Source organism: Carcharodon carcharias, chromosome 14 (assembly GCF_017639515.1).
Source record: "Carcharodon carcharias isolate sCarCar2 chromosome 14, sCarCar2.pri, whole genome shotgun sequence".
NCBI classification, from domain to species: domain Eukaryota; kingdom Metazoa; phylum Chordata; class Chondrichthyes; order Lamniformes; family Lamnidae; genus Carcharodon; species Carcharodon carcharias.
In genome coordinates, this window is record NC_054480.1 from 88,207,673 (window position 1) to 88,224,138 (window position 16,466).

The 16,466-nt window shown below is 45.4% G+C and overlaps 1 protein-coding gene across 1 annotated transcript in view; it reads right to left on the reverse strand.

Annotated features, from left to right (window-relative positions):
* Nucleotides 1-16,466, reverse strand: part of LOC121287425 (endothelin-3-like) — a 152,698-nt gene that overhangs the window by 77,484 nt on the left and 58,748 nt on the right. Inside the window, exon 2 of the mRNA XM_041205293.1 lies at nt 4,131-4,283. Within this exon, the coding sequence (XP_041061227.1) occupies nt 4,131-4,283 (153 nt within the window). The remainder of the gene's footprint in view (nt 1-4,130; nt 4,284-16,466) is intronic.

The following is a 16,466-nucleotide window of genomic DNA, read 5'->3' on the forward strand; positions in this document are numbered from 1 at the left end:
CAAGAGTAAGTGAGTATATGTGTGAGAGAGTGAGTGAGTGTACATTTGTGAGAGAGAGTGTGTGTGTATGTATGTGTTGGTGTGAGAGTGTGTATGAGAGAGAGAGTGTGAAAAATTGCATGAGATAATGTGTGAGAGTGAATGAGTGTGTGAGTGGATGAGTGAGTGAATGATTGTGTGAGTGAGTGGAATACTGAGAGAGTGAGTGTGTGTGTGTAAGAGACAGAGTGTGTATGTATGAGAGAGAGTGGGTGGGTGTGCATGTGTGTATGTGAGTGAGTATGATTGTATATGAGAAATAATGAGTGTGTGAGAGAGTGTGTGTATGAGTGAGTGTATGTGAAAGAGTGAATGAGTGTATTTGTGCAACAGTGAGTGAGTGTGCATGTGAGCGAGTGAGTGTGTGTGTGTGAGTTAGCCTGTATGTGTGAAAGAGAGCAAGTGATTATTTATGTGAGAGAGTGAGTGAGAGTGCGAGAAGAGTGTGAGACTAAGTGTGTGAGAGACATTGAGTGCATTTGTTAGAGATTGATTGTGTGTGAGAGTGCATGAATGCGTGCATGTGTGAGAGAGTGAGTGTTTCTGCATGTGGGAGAGAGATGGTGTGTGAGAGAGAATTGCTGTGTGTGTGAGAGAGTTAGTGTGTGTGTGAGAGACAGTGAGAGTGTGTGTGTGAGAGATTGCATTAGTACATTAGTGAGCAGTTTTCTGAGAGAGTGAATTTGTGTGTGAGACAGAGTGAGTGCGTGTGAAGAGAGAGACAGTGAATTTGTGAGAGTGTGAATGTATTTGGGAGAATGAGTTTGTGTGAGAGTGAGTGTGTGTGTATGTGCATGTGTGACAGTGAGTGTTTCTGCATATGAGAAAGTGAGTGTATGTGTGTGTGTGTGTGTGTGTGTGTGTGTGAGAGAATGAGCATGTGAGAGTTAGGGATTGAGTGAGTGTGTGACAAAATGAGTGAGTGTAGGTGTTTGTGAGAAAGAGTGATTGTGTGTGAAAGAGTGAAGTGAGTGTCTGAGTGTGTGGGAGAGAGATGGTGGCCAGGATTTTCCCCTCGGCGATTTGGAGGCAGGGCTCGCGCGCCGAGGGGAATATGATGCGGGATGACATCGGGAGGAATCCCCGACCACATCCCGGGCATTTAAATTTTTAGGAAGGCGGGCGGACAGCTAAATCAGCTGTCCACCCGCCAACCTGTCAGTGGCCAATTAAGGCCATTGACAGGCTAATTAACCTTGTTAAAGACCCTGCCCGTCCAACCTTAAGGCTGGTGGGCAGGCCAGGAGCCCCAGCGGGTTCCAGAGTATTCATGAAACCTCATCCACTGGCAGGATGAAGTTTTATGTCCGTTTTTTAAAAATGTAATAAATTTTAAGTGTTTATTACTAACATGTCTCATCTCATGTGACATTGTCACATGAGGGGGACATGTTAATAATTTTAATATTTATCTATTTTTAGATTTCATTTACCTCTCACAAATCTCCCTGAGATAGGACTTTGCCTCAGGGAGCAGTGCGCAAAAGAGCACACTTTGACAGATGGGGAATCCCTCCCGCCCTGCACAGGAAGTGCTATGGGCAGGGCTTAATTGGCCCGCCAACTCAAAATGGCGGCAGGGCCCGTTTCGGTGGCGGGGATCGGCTGTGCGCCCACCGCTGAGCCGGTGGAGGCCACACGCCATCCGAGGGCAAAATTCTGCTCGGTGTATTAGTGAGTGATTGTATGTGTATGAGTGAGAGAGTGAGTGTGTAGGTGTGAGAGAGTGATTGAGAGTGTATGTGTGTGTGTTTGAGAAAGTGAGTGAGTGTGTGCGAGTGTCAGAGTGTGTGAGAGAGTGATTGAATCTGTATGAGAGAATGTTTGTGTATGTGTGGGAGAATGATTGAGAGTGTGTATGTGAGAGAGTGAGTCTGTGCGAGATAGTGAGCGAATGTGTGTGGGTGTGTGTGCGCGCACATGTGAGAGAGAGAGTGTGAATGAGGTGTGAGAGAGAGAGAGAGAGAGAGTGAGTCTGCACGAGACAGATTGAGTGTGGTGTGTTGAGAGAGTGCTTGAGTGTGTGAGAGAGAATGATTAAGTCTGTATGTGAGAGACCTAATGAGTGTGTGAAAGGGTGAGCGATTGTTTATGTGAGAAAGTGAGTGAGTGTGTGAGTGAGTTTGTTTCTGAGGGAGTGTGCATGTGTGTGAAAGAGTGAATGAATTTCTCTGAGTGTGGGAGAGAGATGATATGTGTGTGAGAATGAGTGAGTGTTTAAGTGAGAGAGTGAGTGTGTGTATGAGAGAATGATTGAGAGTATGACTGAATGATTGTGTGACAGAGCGCATTTCTGTGAGTGTGTGTGTGACAGATTGAGTGTGTGTATGTGAGAGGGAGAGAGTGTGTGAGAGTGTGTGTGTGTGAGAGAGAGAGTGAGGGTGTGAGAGAGAGTGAGTGTGTGTGAGAGAGAGAGTGAGTGTGTGTTTATGTGAGAGATTGCATGAGTGTGTGAGAGAATGAATGAGTGGTCGAATGTGTGTCAGTGGGGAGTGCATTTCTGAGAGACAGGGTAAGTGTATGCTTGAGAGAAGGATTGAGTTAGTGTGTGAGAGTGAGTGTGAGAGAGAGTGAGTGTGTTTGTGAATGAGTGAGGGTGTGTGTATGAGAGAGTGAGTGTGTGTAAGTGAGAGAGTGGGAGAGCATGTGCTTTTCAGGTCTTCAGCCTGTACCTGTGCTGATGTCAGTGCCCACCCTCTTCCTGACCTCCACCCCGGCAGCGCTGAACTTCTCAGCACGTGTTTCACGCTGGCTAGCCATTAATTGGCCAGCCAGTGTGAAATTGTGGTCAGGGGCTGAGCACAGTCGGCTGCTCCTGTGCCTGCCAACCAACCTAAAAATTCAGGCCATTGTCTCTGTTATAAGCTCCAATTATTTCTTGTTTAGTGCTTTATCCAATGCTATAACTACTGTTAAGGGACCTATAACCTACTCCCACCAGTGATTTCTGAATTTTGCTATTCCTAATCTCCACCCATTTTGATTTTACTTCTTGGTTTTCTGAGCCAAGATCCTTTCTCATTAATTTCCTTATGTCATCATTTACTATCAGGGCTGCCTCTTATCCTTTTCCATTCTGCTTCTTTTGTACTCTGTCAACCTTGATCACCTTGTAACCATGTATCTGTAACGGTGAATAGATCTAAAACATTTATCTCTATTTGTGCCATTACTTTATCTATCTCACTGAGGATGCTCTGTTCATTCAGATAAAGCAACTTCTAATTTATTTTTTACTGCTATTCCCTGCATACACTATAACCGTTAAACTCTGTCCCATCCCGTCCCAGTCAGCTTGTCTTTACCCACATTGATATATTTTCCTATTGCCTCAATGTTTATCTTGGGATTTCTAATTTTCCATCTACCCGAACCCTCCTCCCCCTCTGGCCCGAGCACGGTTCAGGTGAAGACCATCCCAATGGTATAACTCCTACTTTCACCAGTACTGATGCCAATGCTCCATCAATCGAAAGCCGGTTCTCCCACATTAATCTTTGTGGCACGCATTTAACTTTCTAATCTTATTTATCCTACGCCAATTTGCTCGTGGCTTAGCGAGAGATTATCGAGAGATTATTACCTTTGTGGATCTGCTTTATCATTTAAACCCTCTCTGCTCATACACCCTCAGCAAAACCTCTTTCTTAGTTTGACATATGTCATTGGTACCCATGTCAATCACAACAACTGGATCCTAATAATTCTATTCTATTCTGTGATCCTTCCCCGTCTGCTCCATGTCCTCTCCAGTCCCAAGCAGATGTCCTTAACTTTGGGCATGATAAGGGCATTCCTCATCATATCCACTGCCTCCCTGGATCTGCTCCTCATCGTTCTTCACTGTAAGGGGTTCAGATAATTGTTTGATATTGCATAGGCTGTGGGTCCCTGCTCCCATCATTCTGCTGGGATGTTTTTGTTGCACAAGTTGCTGTTGTTCAGCCTATGTGTGGATCCCTGTCCAGACACAGCATCGGTAGATCAGGGTTTAAACAGAAACACCTCTGTGAACAACAAAACTACATCTGCCTGCTCTCCAATCGGACTCACAAACAATTCATACTCAGGGAGTGTCCAACTCTCCACACCTTCTAGAATGGCTGCAGAATTGGCCACACTCTCCATCCATCTCCTCGACACAGACACATCGAACTCTTGGTTTATCCAGGGAGCCAGGTGTTCCCTCGTTGTTTGAGCGTTTATGCCTTTGTACATTAGTTAGTCCATATGGCACAATCCGTCTGGAATCAGAAATAACACCAGTGTCAAGGATGAGGAACATATTTTGTATACAAACATGTTGAAGCCTGACATGAACAGGTCAAAATCCCCAGAAGAGCTTGTTAAAAGATGGAGACAAGTCACTGAGGAAAAAGTTATAAATTCTCAGTTAACATCACCTGCCCTCAATTAAATAATGAACATCACTACCCTCTCTCCTCTCTCCTTCCCCCTCCTTCCTCTCCCACTCCTCCCTGACTCCCTCTTCCCCTGCTTCTCATTCACATCTCCTCCCAGTCCCCTGCCGCCCCAGCCCCTTCCCCTTTCCCCCGTTCACATTCTCCCCCACATCCCCTTCCACCCCAATCCAGTCTCCCCCAGCCCCCTCCTTCCCAATCCCCTTCTCTCCATTCCCCTCCTTCCCAAACCCCTCCTCCTCGTCCCGTCAACTAAAATCCCCTCGCCCCCACCTTCCAAATCCCCTCATCCCCACTTCCCCTTCCCAATCCCTTCCTCCCCAAATCCCAGCTCCTCATCCCCCTCATCCACAACGCTCTCTTCCCCAACCTCCTCCATTCCAATCCCTTCCACCCCAAACCTCTCCTCCCAATCCACTCTTGCCCATCCCCCTCATCCCCAATCTCTTCTCCTCATACCTCCTTCCCAGTATGCCCCTCCTCATCCCACTCCTTCCCAGGCTGATCCTCCCCATCCTCCTCATCCCCAATCCCCCAATCCAATTGCCTCTTACCCAACCCTTACCTCTGCATCCCCCACATTTCCAACCCCTCCTCCCCACCCCTTCGTCCACAAACCCCTCCCCCCCATTTCCGTCCTCCACAATCCCCTCCCTGCCATCCTCCTTCTTCCCAATCCCTTCCTCCACATCCTCCATCTTCCCAATCCCCTCATCTCTGTACCCCTCCCCCATTCCCCCCCTTACAAATCCTCTCCTCCCCACTCTCCTCCTTCCCAATCCCCTCCTCCCACCCCCTCCTTCCTAATCTCCTCTTTCTCACCCTCTCATCCACAATTCCCTCCTCCCCATCTCCCACCTGCCCAATGCCTTTCTCTCCAGTTTCCCTGCCTCTCCAATCCCTCTCCTCCCCATTCCCCTCCTCCACAATTCCCTCCTCCCCATTCCCTTCATCTACAATCCCCTTTTCCCCATCCCACTCCTTCCAACCCCTTCCGCCCCAATCCTCTCCTCCCAAATCCCCTCCTCTCAATTCCCTTCATCCCCAACTCCCTCCTTCTCATACCCCTCCGTCCTAGTCCACTGCTCCCCATCTTACTTCTCCCCATCCCCTCATCGACAATCCCCTCCTCCCATCCCCCACCTTCCCAATCCTCTCCTCCCAATTCCCCTCATCCCCAACCCCCTCCTTCTCATGCCCCTCCTTCTCAGTCCACTCCTCCGCATCCTCCTCCTCCACAATCCCCTCATCCATGATCCCCTCCTCCCCATCTCCCTCCTTCCCAATCCCCTACTCTCCATTCCCTTCATCCAGGAACCCCTTCTCCTCATCCCCCTTATCCACAAAACCCACCTCCCCATCCCCCATTCCATAATCCCTTCTTCCTCCTCATTCCCAATCCCCTCCTAGCCAACCTCCTCTCCCAATCCACTCTTACCAATTCCTCCCTCCCTATCCCTCCACCATGTCCCCCTCCTCCCCATCACCCTGCTTCCCAAACCACCTCCTCCCCAAACCACGTCCACCCCACCCCCTCCTCCCCAATCCCCTCCTTCCCCAATCACCCCTTAGCCAATTCTCTCCTCGCCATCCTTCTTTCCCAATCCCCTCCTCCCCACCTTCCCAATCTCAACATCCCCCCTCCTTCCCAATCCCCTCCTCCCTACCCCCTGGTCCACAATTCCCTCCTCCCCATCTCCCACCTTCCCCGTCCCCTTCTCCCCGTTCCCCTCCTCCCCAATCCCTCTCCTCACAATTCCCCTCCTCCACAGTTCCCTCCTCCCCATCCCCCTCATCCACAATCCCTTTTTCCCAATCACCCTCCTTCCCAACCCCTTCCGCCCAATCCTCTCCTCCCAAATCTACTCTTCTCAATCCCCCCTCCTGCCCAATTCTCTCTTCCCCATCCCCCACCTTCCCCTCATCCCAATTCCCCTCATCCCAAGCCCCCTCCTTTCCAGCTCACTCCTCCCCATCCTCCTCCTCCCCATTCCCCTTCTCCCCAATCCTCTCCTCCCCATCCCCTCATCCACAATCCACTTATCCTGAGCTCCCTCATTCACAATCACCTCCTGCTCATACCCCTGCTCCTTATGCCCTCCTTCCCATTCCCTTCCTCCTCCTCACCCACCTTCCCAATATCCTCCTCCCCATTCCCCACCTTCCCAGACCCCTCCTCCCTATCCCCCTCCTCCCCAACCCCCACACCACAATACCCTCCTCCATATACCCCTTACCCAAAGTCCCTCACCACATCCTCCTCCTTCCCAATTCCCTGCTCCTAACCCCCCTCCTTCCCAATCCCCTCCTACCCATTCCCATCATCCACTATCACCTCCTCCCCATCCCCCTCCTTCCCAATCCACTCTTACCCAATTCCCTCCAACACATTCTTTTCCACTCCAATTCCTCTCCTTCCCATCCCCCTCAGCCCCAATCCCCTTCCTCTGCAATCCCCTCCCCCCAATCCATTTCGTCCCCAATCCCCTCTTCCCCAATTCCCTCCTGCCCATCCACCTCACCACAATGCCCCCCGCCACATACTCCTCATCCACAATCCCCTCCAGCCCTTCCTCCTCCTTCCCATCATCCTCCTCCACAATTCCCTCCACCCTAACCCCTTATGCACAATCCCTTCATCCCCATCCCCTCATGCACAATCCCCTCATCCCCATCCCCCTCCTTCGCAATCCCCTCATCCCCATCCTCCTCCTTCCCAACCACCTCCTCTCCATCCTCCGCCTTCCCAGTCCCCTCATCCCCATCTTCCTCATCCACAAACCCTGCCTCCACAATACACTCCTTCCCCGCTCCTTCCTCCCCAACCCTCTCCTTGACAATGCCCACACCCATCCCCTCATCCACAATACCCCCCTACCCATCCCTCTTCTTCCCAATCCCCTCCTCCACATCCCCATTCTTCCTAATCCCCTCATCCCCATCCTTCCCCTCCTCAATTCACTCCCCCATCCTCCTGCTTCCTAATCTCCTCCTCCCTTTTCCCCTCCTTCCCAATCCCCTCCTCCCAATATCTTCCTCCCCATCCTCCTCATCCACAATACCCTCCCCCCACTACCCTCCTTCCCAATCCTCTATTCCCCAACCCCCCATCCACAATCCTCTCCTCCCCAATACCTTCGTCCCCATCCCCCCTCCTCTCCACGCCCCTCCTCCCTACACACTTCTTCCCTATTACTCCTTTCCCATCCTCCTCCTCCCCACCCTCCTCCTTCCTGATACCTGCTCCCCATCTTCCTCAATCCTCCCTCCTCCCCAGCTCCCCTCCCCATTCGCCCTCCTCCCCAATCTCCTCCTCCCCATCCACCTCCTCCTCTATATATACATATATATAAAATATATATATACACACAAACCCAAAACTGTACACAACATTCCAGTTGCAGTCTAACTAATGTCCTACAGCTGTAGAAACACTTCCCTGCATTTATACTGATTCCACTTGCAATGAACACCAACATTTGCCTTCCTAATCACTTGCTGTATCTGCATACTAACTTCTTGTGATTTATGTACCTGCACACCCAGATCCGTCTGTACCACTGAGTGCTGCAATCTCTCTCCATTAGAGTAATATGCTGCTTTTCTATTCATCTTGCCCAAGTGAACAAGTTCGTTATTTCCCACTTGACACTTCATTACCCTTAGTTGAAGGGTCAGTCACAAGGGCGATATAAGTTCAAGGTGAGGGCAGGAGGTTTAAGGGGATGTGAGGAAAAACATGGTGGTGACGGTCTGGAATGCACTGCCTGGGAGGGTGGTGGAGGCGGGTTGCCTCACATCTTTTAATAAGTACCTGGTTGAGCACTTGGCACATCATAACATTCAAGGCTATGGGCCAAGCGCTGGTAAATGGGATTAGGTAGGTAGGTCAGGTGTTTCTCACATGTCGGTGCAGACTTGATGGGCCAAAGGGCCTCTTCTGCACTGTGTGAATCTGTGATTTTGTGATTAGCCAAATTTTTGCCAACTCACTTAACCTATCTAACTTTTGTAGTCCCTTTATGTCCGCTTGACAACTTAATTTCCTACCTATATTACCATCAGCAAATTTAGTAATCATACATTTGATCCCTTCAACTAAGTCATTAATATAGATTGTAAATAGTTGAAGCCCCAGCACTGTCCTTGTGACACTCCACTAGTAACAGTTTGCCAGTCCGAAACACTGTCCTTGTGACACTCCACTAGTAACAGTTTGCCAGTCCGAAACACTGTCCTTGTGACACTCCACTAGTAACAGTTTGCCAGTCCGAAACACTGTCCTTGTGACACTCCACTAGTAACAGTTTGCCAGTCCGAAAAAGACCTGTTTATCCCTACTCTCTGCTTCCTGTTAGCTAACTAATCCTCTATTGGTGCTGATATGTTACCCACTATAACATGAACTCTTATTCTGTGAAGACATCTTTAATGTGGCACCTTGTTGAATGCCTTTTGGAAATCAAAGTACACCACAGCTACAGGTAATAAAGCTTAGAGTATCCTGGGCTTTATTAATAGGGGCACAGAGCACAAGAGCTTATGTTAAACTTGTCAAAGTCACTAGTTCAGCTTCATCTGGAATATTGCATTCAGTTCTGGGCATTGCACTTTAGGAAGGATGTGAAGCTGATTCATGAGAATGGTTCCAGAGATGAGGAACTTCAGTTATAAAGATAGATTCACATTGCTTGTTACTTCCTCAAAAAATCTAATAAATTAGTCAAACATGATTTCCCTTTCACAAAATCATATTGACTCTGCCTGATTGCATTCAAATTTTCTAAATGTCCTGCTATTACCTCCTTAAAAAGGGATTCTAGCTTTTTCCCTATGACAGAAGTTAGGCTAACTGGCCTGTAGTTTCCTGCTTTCTGTCTCCCTCCTTTCTTGAATAGAAGAGTTACATTAGTGATTTTCCAATCCACTGGGACCTTTCCAGAATCTAGGGTATTTTGGAAGTTCACAACCAATACACCCACTTTCTCCGCAGCCACTTCTTTGAAGATGCTAGGGTCAAGGCCATCGGCTCCAGGGGACTTGTCAATAGTTTTCATAGTAACTTATACCTGGCGACTGTGATTGTTTTAATTTCTCCCTCTTTTTTACTTCTTGATTTTCAAGTTTTCTTGGGATGTTATTTGTTTCTCCCACAATGAAGACAGATATAAAATATCTCTTCAAAGCTTCCACCAATTCCTTGTTTTCCATTATTAATTCCCCTGACACTCTGAGGGACCAACACTCACTTTAGTCATTGCTTTCTTTTTAAATTCTTGCAGAAACTCCAACTTTTTATATTTCTAGCTAGTTTACTCTCTCATAAATAGTAAAATTGTGGTAAATGGAGGAGTGAGGCCAATTAGGGATCAAAAAGGGGATTTACATATGGAGGCAGGGGGCATGGCTGAGGAATTAAATGAATACATTGCATATGTCATAACCAAAGAAGAAGTTGTTACTAAGGCCGTGGAGAAAGAGGAGGTAATTGATACACTAGAGGAATTTAAATTTATTAGGAGGAGGTATTGGATAGGCTGTCTGTACTTAAAGTAAACAAGGCACCAGGACTGGATGAAATGCATCCATGGATACTGAAGGAAGTAAGAGTAATTTTTCAGACTTCCTTAGACTTGGGATGATTCTGGAGGACTGGAGAATTGCAAATGTTACACCCTTGTTCAAAGGAGATTGTAAAGATAAGCCCAGCAACTACAGGCCAGTCAGTTTAACTTCGATGGTGGGAAGCTTCTAGAAATAGTAATTTGGGACAAAGTTAATAGTCAAATGGACAAATTCAGGTTAATTAAGGAAAACCAGCATGGATTTCTTAAGGGAAAATCATGTGCTGGAGTCTTTGGTTGATGGTAATGCTGTTGATGTGGTGTACAAGTACTTCCAAAAGGCATTTGCTACAGTGCCACATAACAGACTTGTGAACAAAGAATATAATGGAATAAAAGGGACAGTAGCAACATGGATATGGAATTGGCTGAGCAATAGGGAAACAGTGAGTGATGGTTAATGGATATATTTCAGGCTGGAGGAAGGTTTGTAGTGGAGTTCCCCAGGGGTCAGTTTTGGGACCCTTGCTTTCCCTGATATATATTAATGAACTAGACTGTGGTGTAGAGGGCACAATTTCAAAGTCTGTGGATGATACAAAATTAGGAAGTATTAAGAACTTCGAAAGGACATAGACAAGTTGGTGGAATGGGCAGACAAGTAGCAGATGAACTTCAATGCAGAGAAATGTGAAGTGATTCATTTTGATAGGAAGATCATGAGAGACAATAGAAAATAAAGGGTACAATTCTAAAGGGGGTGCTGGAGCAGAGGGACCTGGGTGTATATGCGAATAAATAATTGAAGGTAGCAGAACAGCTTGGGAATGCGGTTAATAAAGCATAGAGTATCCTGGGCTTTATTAATAGGGGCATATAGCACAAGAGCTTATGTTAAACTTGTCAAAGTCACTAGTTCAGCCTCAGCTGGAATATTGCATTCAGTTCTGGGCACTGCACTTTAGGAAGGATGTGAAGCTGATTCACGAGAATGGTTCCAGGGATGAGGAACTTCAGTTATAAAGATAAATTGGAGAGGTTGGGCCTGTTCTCCTTGGAGAAGAGAGGGTTGAGAGGAGGTTTGATATAGGTATTCAAAATCATGAGGGGTCTGGACAGAGTAGGTAAGGAAAAACTGTTCCCACTGGTGAAAAATATCGAGAATGAGAGGTCACAGGATAAATGTAATTAGTAAAAGAAGCAAATGGAAAATGAGAAAAAGATTCTTTATGCAGCGAGTGGTTAGGATCTGGAATGTGCTGCCTGAGAGTGTGGTGGAGGCAGTTTCAACTGAAGCATTCAAAGGAGAATTAGACTGTTAGCTGAAAAGGAAGAATGTGCAGGGTTACCGAGATAAGGCAGGGAAATGGCGCTCGGTGAGTTGCTCATTTGGAGAGTCGGTATTGACACGATGGGATGAATGGCTTCCTTCTGTGTTTCAACAATTCTGTGATACTCTAATTTCTCCATCTGTTTTTGGTATTATTCTTCCAATCAGTCTTCAGTCAGTCTTGTAATCTTCTGGCCTATCAATGATCATTGCAATACTGCGCACTCTTTCTATCAATTTGATACTATCCTTAACTTCCTTAGTTAACCACAGATGGTGCAAAAGTCTTTCTTTCTCAATGGAATATATCTTTGCCCATAGTTATGAAATATCTCCTTTAAATGTCTGCCACTGTTTCTCTATTGTCTTATCTTTTAACATTTTTAAAATTAATTCATGGGATGTGGGCATCGCTGGCTAGGCCAGCATTTATTGCCCATCCCTAATTGCCCTTGTTCAGGGAGCATTTAAGAGTCAACCACATTACTGCGGGTCTGGAGTCACATGTATAGCAGACCAGGTAAGGATGATAGATCTCCTTCCCTAAAGGACAGGGTGCCTCCCAGTACCATGCAGTAGTGAGTATAGGAACAGAAGGATAGAGCAGTTGAATGCATGGCTGGAGAGATGGAGCAGGATGATGCTTTAGATTCCGGGGGCACTGGGACTGTTTCTGGGGGAGGTGGGACTTGTAGAAGTTGGACGGGTTACATCTGAACAGGAACAGGACCAACATCCTCACAGGGAGGTTTGCTAATGCTGTTGGGGCAGATTTAAACTAAATTGGCAGGGGGATAAGATCCTGAAATGTAGTTCAGAGGGGGAGAAGCTGATAAAAGCAAAAAACTGCGGATGCCAGAAATCCAAAACAAAAACAGAAACAGAAATACCTGGAAAATCTCAGCAGGTCTGGCAGCATCTGCGGAAAAGAGCACAGTTGACGTTTCAAGTCCTCATGACCCTTCAGCAGAACTAAAGGGTCATGATGACTCGAAAGGTCAACTGTGCTCTTCTCTGCTCATGCTGCCAGACCTGTTGAGTTTTTCCAGGTATTTCTGTTTCTGTTTTTGTTTGGCAGAGAAGCTGAGATGGAATTAGAAGTTAAAACGCTAGTAAGTGAATCTGAAAGGCAGAGAAAACATAGGCTGGAGGAGAATGAAATGAGTTTAGCAAGGCCAAATGGAATATATTTTAATGCAAGGAGCCTGAGGAATAAGACAGACGAGCTAAAGGCACAGCTAGGCACGTGGGAGTGTGATATCATAGCTATGACCGGGGCTTGGCTAATAGAAGGGCAGGATTGGCAGCTCAACATTCCTGGCCACAGGGTATTCAGATGAGATAGGGAGAGGGATAGAAGAGGAAGTAGGATGTTGCAATATTGATCAAGGAATCAATTATAGCAGTCAGGAGGATATCTTGGAAGGATCATCAAATGAGGCCGTATGAGTAGAAGTAAAAAGTATAAAAGGCATAAACATGTTGTTGGGTGTGTACTATCAGCCCCCAAACAGTCAGGGAGAGATAGAGGATCAAATATGTAATCAAATTTCAGAGAAGTGTAAGAATAATAAGGCAGTAATAGTCAGGGATTTTAAATACCCAAATATTAATGGGAAAGTTGCATCTAGGAGAACTTTTTTAGCCAGTACGTAGAAAGCCCATCAAGGGAGGGAGAAGTTCTGGACCTAATATTTGGAAATAGGTCTGGGCAGGTGGAAGGCGAATCAGTAGGGGAGCATTTTGGAGATAGTGACCATAACTCAGTTAGATTTAGGATAGTTATGGAAAAGGATAAGATTAGGCTGAGTATAAAAGTTCTAAACTGGGAAAGGCTAATTTTACTAAGATGGGAAACAGTTTGGCCCAAGTGGACCAGGAGCAGCTACTTGAAGATAAAATTGTGTCAGAGCATTGGGAGGCATTCAAGGAGGAAATAGTGAGAGTACAGGGCAAACATTTTCCTGTAAAGACAAAGTAGGGGACCAAGTCCAGAGAACCCTGGGTGTCAAGGGACATAAAGGTTAGGATTTAGGAAAAAAAGAGAAGCTTATGGCAGATACCAAGGGCTCAAGACGGTTTTAGTCCTTTTGAACTAGTTTATGGTCATGAGATAAGGAGACCACTGAAATTGATTTATGAGAAATTGGTGGGTCAAAATTCAGAAACTACTTTCCTGGATTATGTATCAATCTTCAGAGAGAGATTGAACAGAGCATGTGAGTTGTGGAGGGAGCGTTTAAAGATCTCACAGCAAGTGATAAAAGTGAAAGTAGAAAGGAAGGCTACAGCTTGGAATCTTATTGCTGGAGAGAAAGTGTTAGTTCTGTTACCAGCACTGGGTGACTCATCAAAGGCAAGGTTTAGTGGGTCTTACAGGATTGAAAAGAAACTGAGTGAAGTAAATTATTTAATAAATACTCCTGATAGAAGAAAGCAGCAGAGGGTGTGTGTTGTAAATATACTTAAAAAATTCTTTGACAGGGAAGAGGAACAAAAAGAGATGTTAGTGATGGTAGATACAGTTATAGACGTAGAAATGCAGGACTCTGAAGTTGATTTTCCTCCAAGCAAATTGGATAATGAGGGGGTGCTTGAAAATTTAAATTTGATATTGAGTTACCTTCCAGACAAGTGTCAAAGTGATTTGGAAAAGCAATTGCAGTCACACACAGCTATTTGTGGGAATAAGTTGGGGAGCACAGATTTAGCTGTACATGATGTCTCTGTAATAGTTTCATCTTCACTTGTAGATTAAATCCAGCAGTTATCACAAGTACAGAAAGAAATTGATTTCATGCTTCAAAATGACATCATTGAGTCTAGTTGCAGTAACTAGAGTTTGCCTAATGTGACGGTACTGAAACCAGATGGAACACAAAGGGGAGAATTCTCCCCTATCACAGGGGTTGTGCAGGGACGGGCGCGAACCTGATCGATGCCCCCGATTGGGACGCACTGTGATTTTACGTATGATGTGCACCTGGATGTGCTGAGCACTCCCTGTGCCAGGAGGGAGGTATTCCCTGAGTTGGGAGTGCGCTCTTTCACGCATGCACACAAAAGAGCGCAGAAATCTCTCTGAGACACCGAGCTGCTTCAGGGAGATTAGTTTAAATTTTAAACATGTAAATAAAGAAATTAAAACATTTTCAGACATGTCCCCTCATGTGACAGTGTCACATGAACTGGGACATGTCAATTAATTTTTTTTTTAAAGTTTATTCAATTTTTAAACACTTCATGAAACATCATCCTGCCTGTGGATGAGGTTCCATGAAAAATGCAAAGGCCGCCTGGGCTCTTCGCCTGCCCAACAACCTTAAGGTTGGATGGGCAGAATTCTTAACTGCTTTAATTGGCTGTTGACATTTTGGCAGGTGTGCAGCCAACTCTGGCACGTGCCCGCCGAACAAAATACCACGATGATGTTGGGATGCATGCCCGATGACATCACGCGTCATTTTACGTGTCGGCGAGCGGGCCCTGCCCATGCTCGCCAACCCAAAAATTCTGCCCAAAGACTGTGTTTACTATCGAAAGGAAAATGCGGTGATAAAAGTGGATTCATATCCCATACCACGGTTGGAGGATTGCATTGAGAAAGTGGGACAATCAAAATTTATCGCAAAGATTGCCTTGCTAAAAGGATATTGGCAGGTACCAACGTCGGAGAGAGCAAAGGAGATATCAGTTCCTGTGATGCCAAGTGGATTATATCAGTTTAAACCCATGACATTTGTTATGAAGAATGTACCTGCGACATTTCAAAGACTGACAAGTAATTCCAGGTCTAAGCAATTGTGGTTTATATTGATGATCTAGTTGTTTTCAGTCAGACATGGGAGAATCATGTGGAAGAATTATTTACTTGATTACAAGAAGCTAATTTGGTGATGAACTTGGCTAAAAGTGAATTTGCAAAAGCACAAGTTACGTATCTAGGCCATACCGTTGGGCATGGTAAGGTGGCACCGTGAGATCTGAAAGTCAAAGCTATCATGGAATTCCCAGTGCCTACAAGACAAAAAGTTTTGAGATTTCTGGGCATGAGTGGGTTTTACAGGAAATTTGTACCAAATTTTAGCCAAGTGGTTGCTCCACTGACTGAACTATTAAAAAAGAACAAGAAGTTTCAATGGACACTGGCATGTCAGAAGTCATTTGATCATTTTAAAACTGTATTAACTACAACACCAGTGTTAGTAGTAACCAGTTATGCCAATCAATGCAAGTTGGCCGTTGACACAAGTGATCTAGGCATTGGGGCTGTACAGTTACAAGAAGATGACACTGAAATTGAAAAACCAATAGGATATTTTTCATGGAAGTTGAATGCACAACACAGAAGATATTGAACGACTGAAAAGGAGATGTTGGATCTGGTGTCAGCGTTGCAGCATTTTGAAATCTATGTGGCAAACAATTTGTCAGAAACAATTGTTTATACAGACCATAATCCTTTAAAGTTAGACAGAAGTGCAAGTCTTTTCAGATGGAGTTTATTAGTATAATCATTTAATCTACAGATTATACATGTGGCTGGACGAGAGTATCCGATGGTAGATGGTTTATCGAGAGTTTGAAGCTGAAAGGGGAGATTGGACATTTAAAAACCTGAACACTGAACTGTAATGATTTCTGTTGACATGAAGGATTTGTATAAATATTGTTGTTAATGCATGCATCTGGTAATGTAATAGTGTAAGTATAGAGATAAGTATAGGAGATAATATAAGATTGTTAATAAAAATGAAGCCATCTTTTTAGATTATGACAGTTCATTTTTTCAATACAGAGGGGGATGTCAAGAAGATATAATAATTCCCATAATGTTATTGGAAGTTATTGTAAAATAGAGTAATAGTGGGATGTGTCTATGCATCTATATGTGTCTGTGTGTGCGAAAGAGATTTAATTGAATTAGAGGCTAGCTAGTCTGGGTGCTTTGATTTAAGAGAGGGTAGGTTTGAAATGTCAATTAGGTAAACATGGGGAAGTTTAGAAATGTAGGTGTCCAGGGAACATTTGCACTTTGAAATAAACCAGACTAGATTGTTTTCAAAGGAGGGGTGAAATGTGTCACCTAGCTAGGTGAAGTTTAGAAACTGT